This window comes from Aegilops tauschii, chromosome 7, assembly GCF_002575655.3.
Source record: "Aegilops tauschii subsp. strangulata cultivar AL8/78 chromosome 7, Aet v6.0, whole genome shotgun sequence".
Classification (NCBI taxonomy): Eukaryota; Viridiplantae; Streptophyta; class Magnoliopsida; order Poales; family Poaceae; genus Aegilops; species Aegilops tauschii.
In genome coordinates this window covers 401,847,224-401,863,462 of record NC_053041.3, presented here as the reverse complement: position 1 = coordinate 401,863,462, position 16,239 = coordinate 401,847,224, and the positions used below count along the sequence as shown (strand labels likewise).

The 16,239-nt window shown below is 48.2% G+C and overlaps 1 protein-coding gene across 1 annotated transcript; it reads right to left on the bottom strand.

Moving 5' to 3' along the window:
- Positions 1-9,259: 9,259 nt before the first annotated feature.
- LOC109748917 (AT-hook motif nuclear-localized protein 1) lies at positions 9,260-12,795 on the bottom strand. Its single transcript, XM_020307930.4, has 5 exons — positions 11,955-12,795; positions 11,047-11,114; positions 10,344-10,475; positions 10,090-10,251; positions 9,260-9,852 (listed from the first exon to the last, which is right to left on the bottom strand). Exons 1-5 carry the CDS (start codon positions 12,487-12,489, stop codon positions 9,556-9,558), a joined length of 1,194 nt encoding a protein of 397 aa, XP_020163519.1. The 5' UTR covers positions 12,490-12,795; the 3' UTR covers positions 9,260-9,555.
- Positions 12,796-16,239: the final 3,444 nt, after the last annotated feature.

Here is a 16,239-nt window from a genome sequence, read left to right as displayed (position 1 = left end):
GGAAAACTAGCATCCTATACTAAGCATGTAGGATTGCAGGTAGAGGTAATAACAGTAGTAGCAAGGATAGGCTATGCATCAGGATAGGATATCGGAAAGCAGTAACATGCTACACTACTCTAATGCAAGCAGTATAGAGAAGAATAGGCGATATCTGGTGATCAAGGGGGGGGGCTTGCCTGGTTGCTCTGGCAAGTAGGAGGGGTCGTCAACTCCGTAGTCGAACTGGGCAGCAGCAGTGTCGGGCTCGTAGTCTACCGGAGAGAAGAGGGGGAAGAAACAGTAAATACAATGCAAACATAAGCATGACGATGCGTGACATGACAATGAGCAGTGTTAGGTGTGCCCTAACGCGACAGTAGGTGGTACCGGCGAAGGGGGGGAACATCCGGGAAAGTATTCCCGATGTTTTGCGTTTTCGGACAAACGTACCGGAGGGGGAAAGTTGCGAGTTTGATAGGTTAGGGATGTGTGGTGGACGAACGGGCTGCGTATCCGGATTCGTCTCGTCATTCTGAGCAACTTTCATGTTGAAAATATTTTAATCCGAGTTACGGATTAAAAGATATGATTTTCTAAAGATTTTATTAATTCTGGAATTTAATTAATTATTTAATTTAATTCGAAATTTGGATTTATGACATCAGCATGAGGTCATGCTGACGTCAGCAGTCAACGTTGACCGTTGACCTGGTCAACCTGACAGGTGGGTCCCACCTGTCAGGGGCTGTTAGCTAATTAACTATGTTTAGTTAATTTAATTAACTAATTAGGTTAACTTAAACAGGATTAATTAACTTAATTAATTTAGTTAATTAATTAATTAAATTTATTCTTATTATTTGTTTTATTATTAATTTTACTTTTTTTATTTTTTCATTCATTAATTTTTATTAATTAGTTTATTATTATTATTTTAATCATTTCATTTTTTTCTTTTCGTTCTGTGGGCTGGGCCCCATATGTCATAGGGCCACGGGGGTTCGGGCCCAGGGGGCAGTGGCTCAGGGGGGCGAGGCCCACCTGGCAGTGGCCCAGGGGGCACAGCGGGTTTGGTCCACGGGTGCGGGCGCACCCGAGCGAGCGCTCGCCCGCAGGGCGGGACGAGGACGCCAGGGCACCGATGGCGGGGCTCGCCGGCGCGGCCAGGGGCCACAGCGGGTGGAGGCGAGGGGTGGTGCCGGTGCGGTCGGAGTGGCGCGGAGGGGCAGGCGCGGTGGCGCGGCCACGGGACAGTGGGAGAGACGGGGGAGGGCGAGGCCATGGCCGAGGTGGAGAAGCGTCGGGAGCCGGAGGGTGGGGCGGTGGTCGCTGGGCGCGGTGAGCGCGGTCGCGGGCGTGACCAGGGGCGAGCCCAGGCGCGGCCAACGGGCGCGAGGGCCACGGTGAGCGTGGGGGCGAGGGAGAGAGAGGAGGGGCGCTGCTCACGGGGGAGGGGGCGTGGCCACGGCGCGTGTGTAGGCACGCCGGGCGGGGCGACGCGCGGCCCGGGCGCGGGCCGAACGCGGGGAGCGCGGCGACGAGCGCGAGCGCACGAGGGAGAGGGAGGGAGCGAGGCGGGGCTCACTGGGGCCGTAGGGGGATTGGCAGCGGGGCGCGGGGAGGAGGCGAGGACGACGGCGATGCGGTGACGAGGTGCAGGCCGGCGAGGAGGCGAAGGCAGGCCGGCGAGGCAGCGCTCCGGGCGGCGGCGACGTACTGGCGCGGTCGGCGACGGGGCCGGGGCGGCGGCTTCGGTGGTCTCCTCCCGATCCAGATCGGGGGAGGCAGAGGAGGGGGATATTTTCGTGGGGGGAGTGGGAGGAGGTGTCGGTGGTGAGTGGGGGGAGTGGATAAGGTGTCGGTGGTGGTGGGTGGCCGGCCGGCTGGGCCTGGGGGTTGGCCCAGTTGGGCTAGGGTCCAGTGGGGGGCTCCTCTTTTTTTTGTATTTTCTTTTCTTTTATTTATTTGCTTTTCTGTTTTATTTCAATTTAAACTATTTAGGCATTTTATAAAAATGTGTTTACCACACCATATTTACTTATGCAAAGTATGGCATCTCCCGAATATTTTTATTTTAATATTTGAAAACTTTTGTCGTTTGACTTATTTAGGATTTAAATTTGAAACGGTTTTGAATTAACCCGAGATTAATTACAGTGACAGAGGTGACGTGCCATCATTAACGTCAGATTACTGTAGCATGATTGTCCGGGCGTTACACCAATCAATGGGGAAGGGGCGCGGCCACCCTTGAGGCCTTTCTCTCCTTTCCCGTATGGCCCATTAAGGCCCAATACGAATTCCCGTAACTCTCCGGAACTCCGAAAAATACCCGAATCACTCGGAACCTTTCCGATGTCCGAATATAGCCTTTCAATATATCGATCTTTACGTCTCGACCATTTCGAGATTCCTCGTCATGTCCCCGATCTCATCCCGAACTCCGAACAAACTTCGGTCATCAAATCACATAACTCATAATACAAATCGTCACAGAACGTTAAGCGTGCGGACCCTACGGGTTCGAGAACTATGTAGACATGACCGAGACTCATCTCCGGTCAATAACCAATAGCGGAACCTGGATGCTCATATTGGTTCCTACATATTCTACGAAGATCTTTATCGGTCAAACCGCATAACAACATACGTTGTTCCCTTTGTCATCGGTATGTTACTTACCCGAGATTCGATCGTCGGTATCTCAATACCTAGTTCAATCTTGTTACCGGCAAGTCTCTTTACTCGTTCCGTAATGCATCATCCCGCAACTAACTCATTAGTCACATTTATTGCAAGGTTTATAGCGATGTGCATTACTGAGAGGGCCCAGAGATACCTCTGCGACAATCGGAGTGACAAATCCTAATCTCGATCTATGCCAACTCAACAAGTACCATCGGAGACACCTGTAGAGCACCTTTATAATCACCCAGTTACTTGTGACGTTTGGTAGCACACAAAGTGTTCCTCCGGTATCCGGGAGTTGCATAATCTCATAGTCATAGGAACATGTATAAGTCATGAAGAAAGCAATAGCAATATACTAAACGATCAAGTGCTAAGCTAACGGAATGGGTCAAGTCAATCACATCATTCTCTAATGATGTGATCCCGTTAATCAAATGACAACTCATGTCTATGGCTAGGAAACTTAACCATCTTTGATTCAACGAGCTAGTCAAGTAGAGGCATACTAGTGACACTCTGTTTGTCTATGTATCCACACATGTACTAAGTTTCCGGTTAATACAATTCTAGCATGAATAATAAACATTTATCATAACATAAGGAAATAAACAATAACTTTATTATTGCCTCTAGGGCATATTTCCATCACATGCAACAAGATAGACGATGCTTCACATGTTGCAAATCTCTTTTGTAGGAAAATCTTGCGCCCACATGGAGTGCCAAAGACGATTGTCTCCGACCGCGACGTCAAGTTCTTGAGTTACTTTTGGAAGACCTTATGCGCAAAGCTCGGAATCAAGCTACTATTCTCCACGGCATACCATCCACAAACCGACGGCCAAACGGAAGTGAGGAACCGAACACTCTCCATTCTACTATGCGTGTTGATCAAGAGGAACATCAAGGAGTGGGAAGAGTGCCTACCCATCTCCGAGTATGCCTACAACCGCACAAGACATTCGACTACCGGCAAGTACCCTTTCGAGGTCGTCTACGGTTTCAACCCGTTGTCCCCATTGGACATTCTTCCTCTACCACTACAAGAGCGAATCAACATGGACGCGAGTGCCCGAGTGAACTATATCAAGAAGATGCATGAAGATACAAGGCACACAATCGCGCGCCAAGTACAACGTCTCGTGACCAAGCCCAACGTCAACAAGCAACCCATGATATTCGACGTTGGAGATCTTGTGTGGCTACACCTTCGCAAGGACCGCTTCCCCAACGAACGCAAGTCCAAACTTCTACCACGAGCCGATGGACCGTTCAAGGTGCTAGCACGCTACAACAACAACAACAACAACAACAACAACAACAACAACAACAACAACAACAACAACAACAACAACAACGCTTACAAGCTCGACTTCCCGCGCGACAAGTACAACGTGAGCGACGTCTTCAACGTCAAGGATCTTTCGCCCTACCATGGTGATGAAGATTCCGATCTGAGGTCGGATCTTTCCCAAGGGAGGGGAGATGATGAGGAGCATCCCAAGGTCATCCCCATGGACCTACCTACGTCTCCCACGACATCACTTGGACCAATGACAAGAGCACGAGCAAAGGCTATCGAAGATAAGGTGAACTCAATCCTCTCCGAACTACCACTTTCTATACATGAGACATGGCTACTACCTCAAGCAGAAACACTATGTGTGATCAGGTACTTGGAGGAAGGCCACGGAGCAGCTACATCCAACGAAAAGACGGCGAGGACACCAAGTACGAGGGACAAGAAGAAGAGCTGCCATTGAAGCTACAGCCACCGGACGACCGGTCGGGGCCGGACGTCCGGCACATGAAGCCCAACCTGCCCAAGTCCCAGCCGACGCAAGCTACAGCGAGCGGACGTCGGGCCAGGACCGGAGGACCGGCCACACCTCCCAGTGAGCGGACGACCGGCCATGACCGGACATCCGGCGCCACCGCACCCGAGCCAAAATTAGCGGAAGTCCGAAGTGACCGGACGTCCGGCGCCACCTTCACAGAACGGAAATAGCGGAAGTCCGGCGACTACCGGACGCCCACGAGCCACCGGACGACTGGCCCTCAGCGGACGTCCGGTACCTATCTGCGTACAGAGATCGGGCCCGAGGCCCATGTATCCCTCTCCCACTTACCCCTTCGTGGACCTAGACTATATATACTCCACCACCTCCTCCTAGTTAAGGTTAGCGTTGTGTTAGCTCATATGTGAGATAGAGCTTCGCTCATCCATCTGGATCTACTCCTTTGCGAGGGACCGACACCTCTTCGGAGAAGATCCACTTGGATTCAAGACCCCTAACGGGAAGACCTCGAGACCTCCTCTCGGAGAAGAACCGGTTACCTATGTATCGTCCTTTTGTTGGATTCGGATCGTGTATCTCTTTGTGTTTTGAGGATCTGGCATATGTGTGACCTAATCTCGTTGGTTTGAGTGTTTCTCTTGTGTTCCCCTTCGTGATTTTCCTTTGTGTTCTTCGTGTTCATCGCGGGATCCGCTCCTTTCGTGAAAGATCGGCCGTATAGGGTTTCACCCTACATCACTAAGTTAATAGGTTAGTCCATAAAAATAATATCAAATGACATATAAAGCATACAAAAATGATAATATAGTAGCACGAAACAATAAAAATCAATTATAGATACATTGGAGACGGATCACACGTGCGTCACACCAAGACGGATGGTCTCCAGTTCGTCCCACGCCTCCTTGGTCGTGCCCTTGGCTGCGAGCGTCGCCATCATCTCCGGCGGCACCCCGCGTAGAATGGCCTCGAGGGCAAGCTGGTCGTCGTTGCAGATGGCGGTGCCGATCTCGATGGCCTGCCAGAGGTGGCGGTCCTCAAGCATCACCTCCATCGGAAGGGCCCAATCCCTGAGCACCGACCAGGTCGTGCCGTCGCCGCCCTCACGCACAAGGCGGGTTTGCACGATCTATCTCGGCTCTTCATCGTCGCCGGAGATACATGCTCGCAGTGTGGCGATCTGCTTGAGTTTGACGTCGTCGCCATCGCCCAGGTTCTTATGCCAATTGGTATCCCTAATCTCACGCACGTATCAATGGAGGATTTAACAAGAGTGAGACAGACTGGTTTTTGTGGAACGTACAACTTGCCGTATTTTATCCTTCCTCTATTTATTCTGTTCAAAAACAAAAGCACGCCGTGATGCAACCCCCATCTACCGGATCATGTCATCCGACGATCGAGAGCATGCCTCGCATGGCCAACTCCTACACCACAGGATTGCACCCGATAACGTCTTCAGGCCCAGCTAACAGAAAACCCCCAAATTTGCTAACTGCCAAAATGGTGGCCATGGCAGCGAAACTGCACTTAAGTTGTCACGCTCGTTTATTTGTTTTTTTATGAAAAAGATCAGATCTATTATAAGAGTTCGCCGGAAGTACAAAGCATCTCAACATAATAAACGTTACATCGAGATTCTGAGACTACCAAACGACCACAATGCAGCCAATGTCGATGTTCCTTACCGGAGTCGGCTTGATCTTATTGATGACAGTCAGGAAGTCTACGTTGCCCCTTAGGATCAGCGCCCTGGAGCCACATCATTGCTGTTGAACCCTTGCATAAATCCAAAGCACCTGACACCAAATATCGTCACATGACGAGAAAACCTAACCTAGCTGTCCCAAGAAGACAACAGGAATCTATGACGGTGTTTCATCAACTACATTCAGACAAACGAACTCAGAGAGAATCGGAGTCCGGGAAGCAAACTCGAAGAAGAAGCGTTCTTATCCGCCCGAGCGCCGCACCTGCGAGGACTAAAATGCCTTAACCTAAACTACTAACCGGCGAAGGCACCGGGATTCCCCTCCCCATCACTCGCTGCCGGAGTACCAGGCAGAGGGGAGGCAAATTCATGGGCTCGCCGGAGAAGCCTGGAGGGAAGAATTTGGCCTAGCTGCCTAGAGTTAGGTGAGAAAATGAGAGAAAGTCTAATAACATGTGTTTTTAGACTATACGAGCTAGTTTATTTGCTAACAAGAGGCTTCATAATTTTTTGTTAATATCTAAGATGTCGAACCAAAGACGCTCTTCGTGTTCAAACGTTCCATTCCGAAGACGAATTCTGTCCTTTTTCGAGGTGAAGTTGGTCTCGATGAGACCGTGGGAGGAAACAAAAGGCAAAAACTTTGGAACGTGCATGCATCACGCGCGTCGTCTAAACTCTGAAGACGCATGCCTCGATCGGTTTGCTCCACCTTTTTTGACTACTACCGCTGCCGGCGCGAAGCGAGTGTGAAACCCAAAGCGCGGGCCGTCGTCCACCTTTTTTGACTACTACCGCTGGATTAACTCTGTCTCTGGGTTGCTCCTCCGCCTCTGCCTGTTGATCCTTGCTGCTTTCTGCGCTGTAAAATTAGCAGTAGTCGCTGTAACCAGCCCATACAGCAGCTGGATTAGTTTTTAAAAAACTACTGCCACAGTAGTACACACAGTACATATGAGTTGGGCCAGCCTGTTTGTCTCACGCCTTCCCCAAGCTCCAGGCTCCAAGGATCAAGAAGCAAAATATGTACAACTTCGAGGTTCATGCGCCTTCTGCTCGGCAACGCATGCATGCACTTTCTTCCTCACTCAATAACCCTGCACAGTTGTCCGTGGAATTCTCGCATTCGAGACGGTGCTGGGGAGAGAGGACTTGCAAGTGGTGACAACAATTTTGAGAACAAGTGGCGCAGCAGACCGTGTAATTGTCGAATTTAGAGTTTTTTTTTCCTCGCGGCTCAAGCTGATTAGGAGGAGGTTAGCATCGATTGAGTGGGATGGCACCAAATAAAAGCATCCAGACATGTGGAGAATCTTCAGGCTCTAATTGCTTCTCCGTGTCTGTCCTAGTACCACAATTAGCGCAGAGTGCGGCTTAATCAAAAGCCATCTGCCCGTAATCACGTGCACGCATGAGCCGCTGATTCGCATGCATGCATGCATGTACTGCCTCGCGTTTGTCTGTCTGGCTGGCTGGCACGCGTGGCTTTCTATGCACGCTCCCACTTTGTCAGCGTCCAACTTGATCTAGCCCATATTCTACGTACATTCTGAACGTTTATGCGCACATGACACAACATTCTGCAGAGAGCCCACTCCATCTCAAAAGCCCCGACTAAAGTGAGGAAGGAATCTCTCCCTTATAAGCTGGTCATGGCCTCCTCCTGCAAGCGAGGTGGGACTAAACCGAGCCAGACAGCCCTAACATCCCACCCCCTGAGAAGCCCCTCAGGAAGGCATGGCGATGCTGGCTCTGATACCAGATGTTAGCGTCCAACTTGATCTAGCCCACACTCTACTTACATTCTGGACGTTTATGCGCACATGACACAACATTCAGCAGAGAGCCCATTCCATCCCAAAAGCCCGGACTGAAGTGAAGAAGGAATCTCTCCCTTATAAGCTGGTCATGGCCTCCTCCTGCAAGCGAGGTGGGACTAAACCGAGCCAGCCTCACCGGCCTACAGCAGCCCTAACATCCCATCCCCCTGAGAAGCCCCTGAGAAAGGCATGGCGATGCTGGCTCTGATACCAGATGTTAGCGTCCAACTTGATCTAGCCCACACTCTACTTACATTCTGGACGTTTATGCGCACATGACACAACATTCGGCAGAGAGCCCACTCCATCCCAAAAGCCCGGACTGAAGTGAGAAAGGAATCTCTCCCTTATAAGCTGGTCATGGCCTCCTCCTGCAAGCGAGGTGGGACTAAACCAAGCCAGCCTCACCGGCCTACAGCAGCCCTAACAGTCCCCTTGCTAATCTGCTGCCCAGCTCAATCATCACATGCCCGCCCCTTAAGACCAGGCCACTGTCACTGCATGCTCCCTCTCCTTTGTCCTCAGCAGAATTTAGTCACTTTGTTTATGAGAGCAAGTTAGGCTACTGTTTCCACCATGCACGGGAGGAAGTTCACTTTAATCAGCTATAGAGTACATCACTTGTTTATTAGGGCAAGTTAAGCTGCTCTTTCCAGCGAGGGCTAATCATGCTGGCCACACATGCTCTTGACCGCCATCGTCTGCGACCATGACCTCTTTTGAGGGTTTTGACCACACCTTCCTTAGCTGGGTGATATGGCCGGAGAAGAGCATATGCGAATAAATATATAGGTAACCTATTTTCAAAAATGCCGAATGGAACTCGGCCGCCATCGATGCCAAAATTGAAATGATCAAAATTCATATTTGCAGGTTTTAGAAAAAAAGATACACATATATTTAGAGACATAATGTACAAGTGTGTAAATTTTCAGGACAAAATAGATTAAAATGAGTGCTCCTCATCCTGAAATTTTACACACGTACACATCACATCCTTATATAGTTGTACATTTTTTTTAGAATTTTTTTTTGAAACGGAGAAGTTTGAATTTTTTCCAAAACGCCATACTTCCGTATTCTTGACAATAAATACATTGGTCAACATGATGTTTCTCGCAAGGCTTCCTAAACATAAGATCAACATGAGCATGTGTCATCGGTTTGGTAAATGAAGCCTTAGTAGTAGTAAAGCAATTTCAGATTGATCGGTGGATCATGATCAGCGAAAGGAGACAGTAGCACAGCAAGAACAGTTGTGAGAAAAAATCTAACTCAAAATTAATCCAGGTAATCCAACAGATGAAGTAGTAGGCCTAAGAGGCTAAGACACACTAACAATAGAAGTGTAGCTACACAATATCCAACAAGACCGACAGGTACTAAGGTCACATAGCTACAGCAAATGCAGTTAGACTCTTGAGCTGCCCGACAGAAAACCTAGTGGGATTTTTGAAAACCAACCTAGTGGATACATCTTTTACATGTCAGAAAGGAAATGCACCAGACAGAGACTCTGTGGATGAATTCCTCGGGTTTGGCTCGATGGGCTTCAGGATCCAGAGGCAGTGAGGTTCAGATCGCCCGACGATGTGCTTCTTGATGCCTCAGCAGGAGCTGACTGAACAACGGTGGATGCCCAGTTCTGGTCTGCGCTATACGCTGAAGAAGTTACGACGTTCATTCTCGGGGCGGCCGAGCTGTGCTGTCCTTGCTCGCTGCTGTGCGTATCCGCACTGGAGAGCTGAACAGCAGGAGGTGCCTGGCTAAGGGGAGGCGCCGCGCTCACCCTCGCCTTCTTCTGCTTCGGCTCCATCGGATAGCTTGGCAGGAAGCTTCCCACGACAATCTGGCAATCAGATTCAATGATGTTCAGTTACGTTTTGCAGGAGATATACTACTACTATTGCACATTTGATTATCTTGCTGATAAATGCAAATCGAAGGGTCAAAATGTGTAGATCGACTGTTTTTACGCAAATCGAATGGTCAAAATCGTATATATCAAGATAAGCGGAGAATTTGATTTAGTAGACAGACCAAATTCATAGGTGTTCAAATCATTATGATAGATAAGTAGCAGCACCTGAACAGGACTAGCCGCTACAAGAAGGCCAGCAACTCCACCACCGACAACACGACCATCTGGGCTGGCAAGAGAAACACTCATTCCACCTGACCGACTTCGTGCGCCACTATTTTCAGTTGGCATGAAGGAACCAGACAAGGACAGCAACTCAAAGCGTCCCTACAGACAAAATAGGAGGGCTGAGTCTTTACACATGTAGGCGAAATAGCTTCGTGATAAGGTATTACGTGCATTAGAGTGAATGAACACACCTCATAAGTTAACGTGCCGCCAGAGGAGTCCGGTTGACGAAGTGTAACATTTGATATCACACCGTTAGCAGAGAGAATACAAATAGCCCGCGGTCCTTGTTGAGAAAATGATATAACCTTCATCGTCACATCCTGAATCAACATGCAACAACTTTCAGCACCACTGATAATTAAGCTCTCTATAAAAAACACTTTATTTGGTAGTTATCCAGGGATTGGTAAGAGTAGCAATGGTTAAACATGCAGAAGTATAAGTGATCAAATTTGAGAGAGACAAGTCTGAAGGTAAAAACACAATTCATGGATAACACTAGTCTATCAGATGTATGTACTATGTATAACACTAGTCTCAAAATCTGGCAAAGCCTTTTGAGATCGAGCAGCATATTTGCTCTTTCAAATTAAGTTTCAAGATGAGAACCAACTAGTATTGGATATGGTTAAGATGAGAACCAATTACTGAAATTATTTTTTCAGTGACTTCGAACCAGTCTTCAGTAGGTGCTGTGTGAGTGTGTGTGTGTGGTGGTGTGAGTGTGTGCGTGCGTCTACATTGCAATCTGTGCTTCTGAAAAATAAGTTTTAAGAACAGATAAAACGCATGCTAGTCTTTGCGGACAAGAATGCATACAACTTGACCAGGCTGAAAAACATCCAATGTAAGCTACGAGCCATGACTTAAAAGGAAGCATTGGAATCATACCTCACCAGGAGCAACAGTGATGATATGAGGAGTGAAATTCCCACCAGCAGAACAAGCCACCATGTCACCTACAGCACATGCTGCGGTTAACAGACTGAACTGACACCAGAATATGACAAAGCGAAGTGAAAGTTCCAGGTGGCCTAAGATCATCTGTTTGCAGAAAACAGGTGATCCAGTAGCCCATTCAATGCAAACATAAGTAACCATTAATCATTTTACGCCGAATCCTAGTATGTTATGCTACAGATTCATGATGCTTGACACTCACAAACCGGGTCTGTCTGACAGGAGCCGGGACAATTATACATTGCTGTTGCGCGTTGCCATCAAGGCAGAGACAGCGATGACTGGGGCTACCAATGCAGGAGTACCTCCATCCTAACTGTGGGGATCTTGTTATGATCCATCTCCGTATTTGGTTCAGAATCAGTAACCACCAGCAGCAGCATCACCATGCCTCCCCCACGGCGGCAGAACCCCACCAAAGAAAAGAGCAGAACAGCAAAGAGGCCCTAAGGATTCAGTAAGGATATGCCTCCACCTGGCCCCTACTTGCTCCCCGAGCTTCGAATCTTGCATGACCCTGCATCTGATCATGGATGGAGGCGTGGCCAGGAGACAAGAAATATTCGGATAAGAGAGGGACAGACACAGACAGTGCCATGACAAGGAACGAACTACCGAGGGACGCCCGACTTCTGCCATTTGCCCCTTGCAGCCACCATCTATTATTAGTATCATAATTTCTGAGACCTAATCTACGGAAACTTTAGGGAATAATCCAGTTTTAATTATTTTCATGGAGGATTTGTGGATTGGGGCAAAAGATTAAAAGTGCTATGCTAGATTTTTCTGAACATTTTTTGGGGGTGGGGAAGAGACGTGAGCACGAGAAGGATACCAACCAATGGAGCTGAAGTGGAAACCGAACTGCTGCGGCGGCGGCTGGTGCAGCTGGTGGTGGTACGGCTTGGCCGCCGCGGCGGCGAAGTCGAGGGGCCGGCCCCTCCCGCGCTTCATGGCGGCCCCAACCGCGGCCGCAGGCGTGTACTGCCCCGCCGCGACGGCGGCCGACATCGGAGCCGACGCGGAGATCGGCGTGGCGTTCAACGGCTGGATCAGGCTCCCGTCCGGCCCGTACTTCCTCGGCCTCCCCCTCTTCTTCCCCACCTTGACCAACGGCCCCGCGGACAGAGCCCCTCTCCCTGCGGCCGCCACCATCGCCGTCATCATACCCGGCGGCACAAACAGGCCACTCGAGCTAACCATCTCCACCGGAGACGGTGCAGGTGCATGTGAAGCTGTCGGAGGCGGCACAGATGCCGGCGACTGGAAGCTCACCGTAGCCTCCGGCACCACCGCCGCCGCCGCCGCCGCTACAGGTGCAGCCGCAGCCGCAGTCGCAGTCGGAGAGCTCGCTTCCCCTGGCTTGGCCTCCATGCGCGCAGCACTCGACACAGAACCAGCTCCAACTAGGGCTTCCGACACGAGCTCCCGCCATTAGAGCTCCCACGCACCGACCCCATCTCGCACCACCTCCGGCTCCCTCCTTAAAACCCGCCCCAAAAAATCCCCAGAAAAGAAAATCAAAACACCGGGAAAAAAGCCGGCAAAAATAAAGCAAAAATCCACAAATCCCAGGAACAAAACGCAAACGAGAATCCGCAGCCGGGAGGCGAGAGGAGGAAGAAACTGGGAGCGAGCGAGCGAGCGAGGCCGGAATGCAAAACAAAAGGGAGGAGACGCAGGAAATAAAAAGGCAAAACTAAAAGCAAAAAAGGGGAGGGGAGAGGAGAGCGTGATACAAAAAACCAATTAAAAAAGGAAAAATAAACAAAATTATCGGGGCATTAAATTAGTGCCGCGTCCGGGGGCGATAACAATAAAGAAATCGGACGCGAAATTGTCGCTGTACGCCCCAGGCCGAGTTTTCAATGCGGAATTCGAAAAATGCCGTTCGGGAGGGGCAGAACGGGAAGTGGAAAATGTTTGGCTTTACGCGTTTAAGCGGATAAATTACTGGGCTTGAGGCCTAAATGCGGGATTAGGGGCGGGGAAGGGCGTGGTTTTGGGGGGAATTTACGGGTGTGCCACTGTGGGTGTGGGCTGGTCATCGGCGGCTGGCTTGTCGTCGCGTGCGGGGCTCCGGCGAGTCAAATGGGACAGACTGTACAGTGGAGTGAAAGGGGAAGCTGAGCTCTACTGGTCCGTGTGGAAGCAGCTTTGGCTCTACTGGTAGTGTGTTTCAACGGCTAGTCCTGTCTGAAATGAAATGAAGGAAATTCTAGAGCTGCTCTTCTGGGTTGAAGTCTGACCCCATCCAAAATTTATATATATATGCATAAAAGAAACTGTATAGAACAACCAGAGAGCTACATAATTCTTTTTCTGGAAATTTTTCAGCTACATAATGTGATGGAGAGTATATGCCCCTAATTTGTTTTGGCGCATAAAATATAACGCCCATTTGTTTGTTCTATTTAGGCTTCTCGTGCCCAGACTTCAGGTTCAAGCCACCGTTTGAGAATAAAACGCCTTCCTGTGTGCTAGTAAATGAGTAGTACTAATTGCATAAACATTTAGGTCACATCATCTCGCTTAACCTATAGCTGCATATGCATATTAAAAATTGTTTGGTAGTAGTTCAGAAGTGAAGACATGTCCCGCTCTCGTCCAAAACCAAACACATAGCAGACAGCCCGACCAAATTAATAACTAAAATAATGAAAGCTTACGCACCCGCCAAACCCTCCACTAAGTAAAGTAACATGGCCGCCGTTAATCTATATATAGCGTCCAGCTCTATTTGTGACCCGAAAGGGATTAAACACCACCAAGAAAAGAAAAGGAAAGAACAAATAGGAGGAAACCGGCGGCAGCAACAAAATGCTTTTCTTTTCTTTTCCGTCCAGCGGGAGTATGGTTGTGTAGTCTCTAGTGTATTCCCCCCTGCTTCTTCTGCTTTCGCTTTTGTTCCTTTTCTTGGTCGTAACGTGTCGAAATAAAGCTGAACAAAATGTACTGATTACAAGATGATCCAATGTGTATACACTACTCAGTACATTTTGTTCTCATTGTTATGAGCTATATTACCATCAGGCAAAGTTGCACGGAGTTATTGTAAAAATACTGAAATCGAAAGTGTCCTTCTGCTCCCGAGCTCAAATAAGGTGAACAGTAAAATCAAAAAAATCTGACATTTTTTGTGACAAAAGTTTCAAGTGCCTGCAAAAATTCATCATGAAATCGCATTCACGCCTTACATGAATCTGACGAATTTTTGCAAGCACCTGAAACTTTTGTCAATGTTTGTCAAAAAAATTCAGATTTTTTTATTAGAAAATCCTTTTTTGATTTTACTATTCACCCGAGCTCAAATGAGCTCGGCTCAGAAACTCCGCGTCCTACTAAAAAGCCTTTGTTGTGAGCTAGTAACATGTAAGCAACAAAAAGTTCAACGGATAATTTTTGCTAGGGGAAGAAAATTGGGCCAAATCAAGGTTACCTAAGGAAACTTAGAGGGGGGTGATGACGCACAAGTATAGGGAATTAATTGTAGCTCTTTTCGATAAGTAAGAGTGTCGAACCCAATGAGGAGCAGAAGGAAATGACAAGTGGTTTTCAGCAAGGTAATGTCTGCAAGTGCTGAAATTGTAAGTAGTAGAATAGTTTAATAGCAAAATATTTTGTAACGAACAAGTAACGATAGTAGTAGCAAAAGTGCAGTAAGGTAGCCCAATCCTTTTGAGGCAAAGTACAGGCCAAAACGGTCTCTTATAATAGGCAAAGCGTTCTTGGGGTACACGGGAATTTCATCTAGTCACTTTTCATCATGTTGGTTCGATTCGTGTTTGCTACTTTGATAATTTGATATGTGGGCGGACCGGTGCTTAGGTGTTGTTCTTACTTGAACAAACCTCCTATTTATGATTAATCCCCTCGCAAGCATCCGCAACTATGAGAAAAGTATTAAGAATAAATTCTAACCATAGCATTAAACTTTTGGATCCAATTGGTCCCTTACGGAATAGCACATAAACTAGGGTTTAAGCTTCTGTCACTCTTGCAACCCATCATCGAATTACTACTCCACAATGCATTCCCTTAGGCCCAAATGTGATGAAGTGTCATGTAGTCGACGTTCACATATGCCTCGACCACGGCAGAAGATATAGAAAAGATGAGTGTCATCCCCTATGCCTCGGCCATAGGGTCTATTATGTATGCCATGCTGTGTACCAGACCTGATGTAAACCTTGCCGTAAGTTTGGTAGGAAGGTACCAAAGTAATCCCGGCATGGAACACTGGACAGCGGTCAAGAATATCCTGAAGTACCTGAAAAGGACTAAGGATATGTTTCTCGTTTATGGAGGTGACGAAGAGCTCGTCGTAAAGGGTTACGTCGACGCTAGCTTCGACACTGATCTGGATGACTCAAGGTCACAAACCGGATACGTGTATATTTTGAATGGAGGAGCAGTAAGCTGGTGCAGTTGCAAGCAAAGCGTCGTGGCGGGATCTACATGTGAAGCGGAGTACATGGCAGCCTCGGAGGCAGCACAGGAAGCAGTCTGGATGAAGGAGTTCATTACCGACCTAGGGGTGATTCCCAATGCGTCGGGCCCGATGACTCTCTTCTGTGACAACACTGGAGCTATTGCACTTGCGAAGGAGCCCAGGTTTCACAGGAAGACCAGGCATATCAAGCGTCGCTTCAACTCCATTCGTGAAAGTGTTCAAAATGGAGACATAGATATTTGTAAAGTACATACAGACCTGAATGTAGCAGATCCGTTGACTAAACCTCTCCCTAGGGCAAAACATGATCAACACTAGGACGCAATGGGTGTTCGATTCATCACAATGTAACTAGATTATTGACTCTAGTGCAAGTGGGAGACTGTTGGAAATATGCCCTAGAGGCAATAATAAATGGTTATTATTATATTTCTTTGTTCATGGTAATTGTCTATTGTTCATGCTATAATTGTATTGTCCGGAAATCGTAATACATGTGTGAATACATAGACCACAACGTGTCCCTAGTAAGCCTCTAGTTGACTAGCTCGTTGATCAACAGATAGTCATGGTTTCCTGATTATGGACATTGGATGTCGTTGATAACGGGATCACATCATTAGGAGAATGATGTGATGGACAAGACCCAATCCTAAGTATAGCATAAAAGA

Excerpts from the sequence above, each read along its gene's own strand:
- LOC109748917 (XM_020307930.4), bottom strand. The coding sequence starts at position 12,489 with ATGGAGGCCAAGCCAGGGGAAGCGAGCTCTCCGACTGCGACTGCGGCT. Across the intron at positions 10,252-10,343 it reads GCGGCACGTTAACTTATGAG|GGACGCTTTGAGTTGCTGTC; the intron begins GTGTGTTCATTC and ends TTTTGTCTGTAG. Across the intron at positions 9,853-10,089 it reads TAGCGGCTAGTCCTGTTCAG|ATTGTCGTGGGAAGCTTCCT; the intron begins GTGCTGCTACTT and ends TCTGATTGCCAG.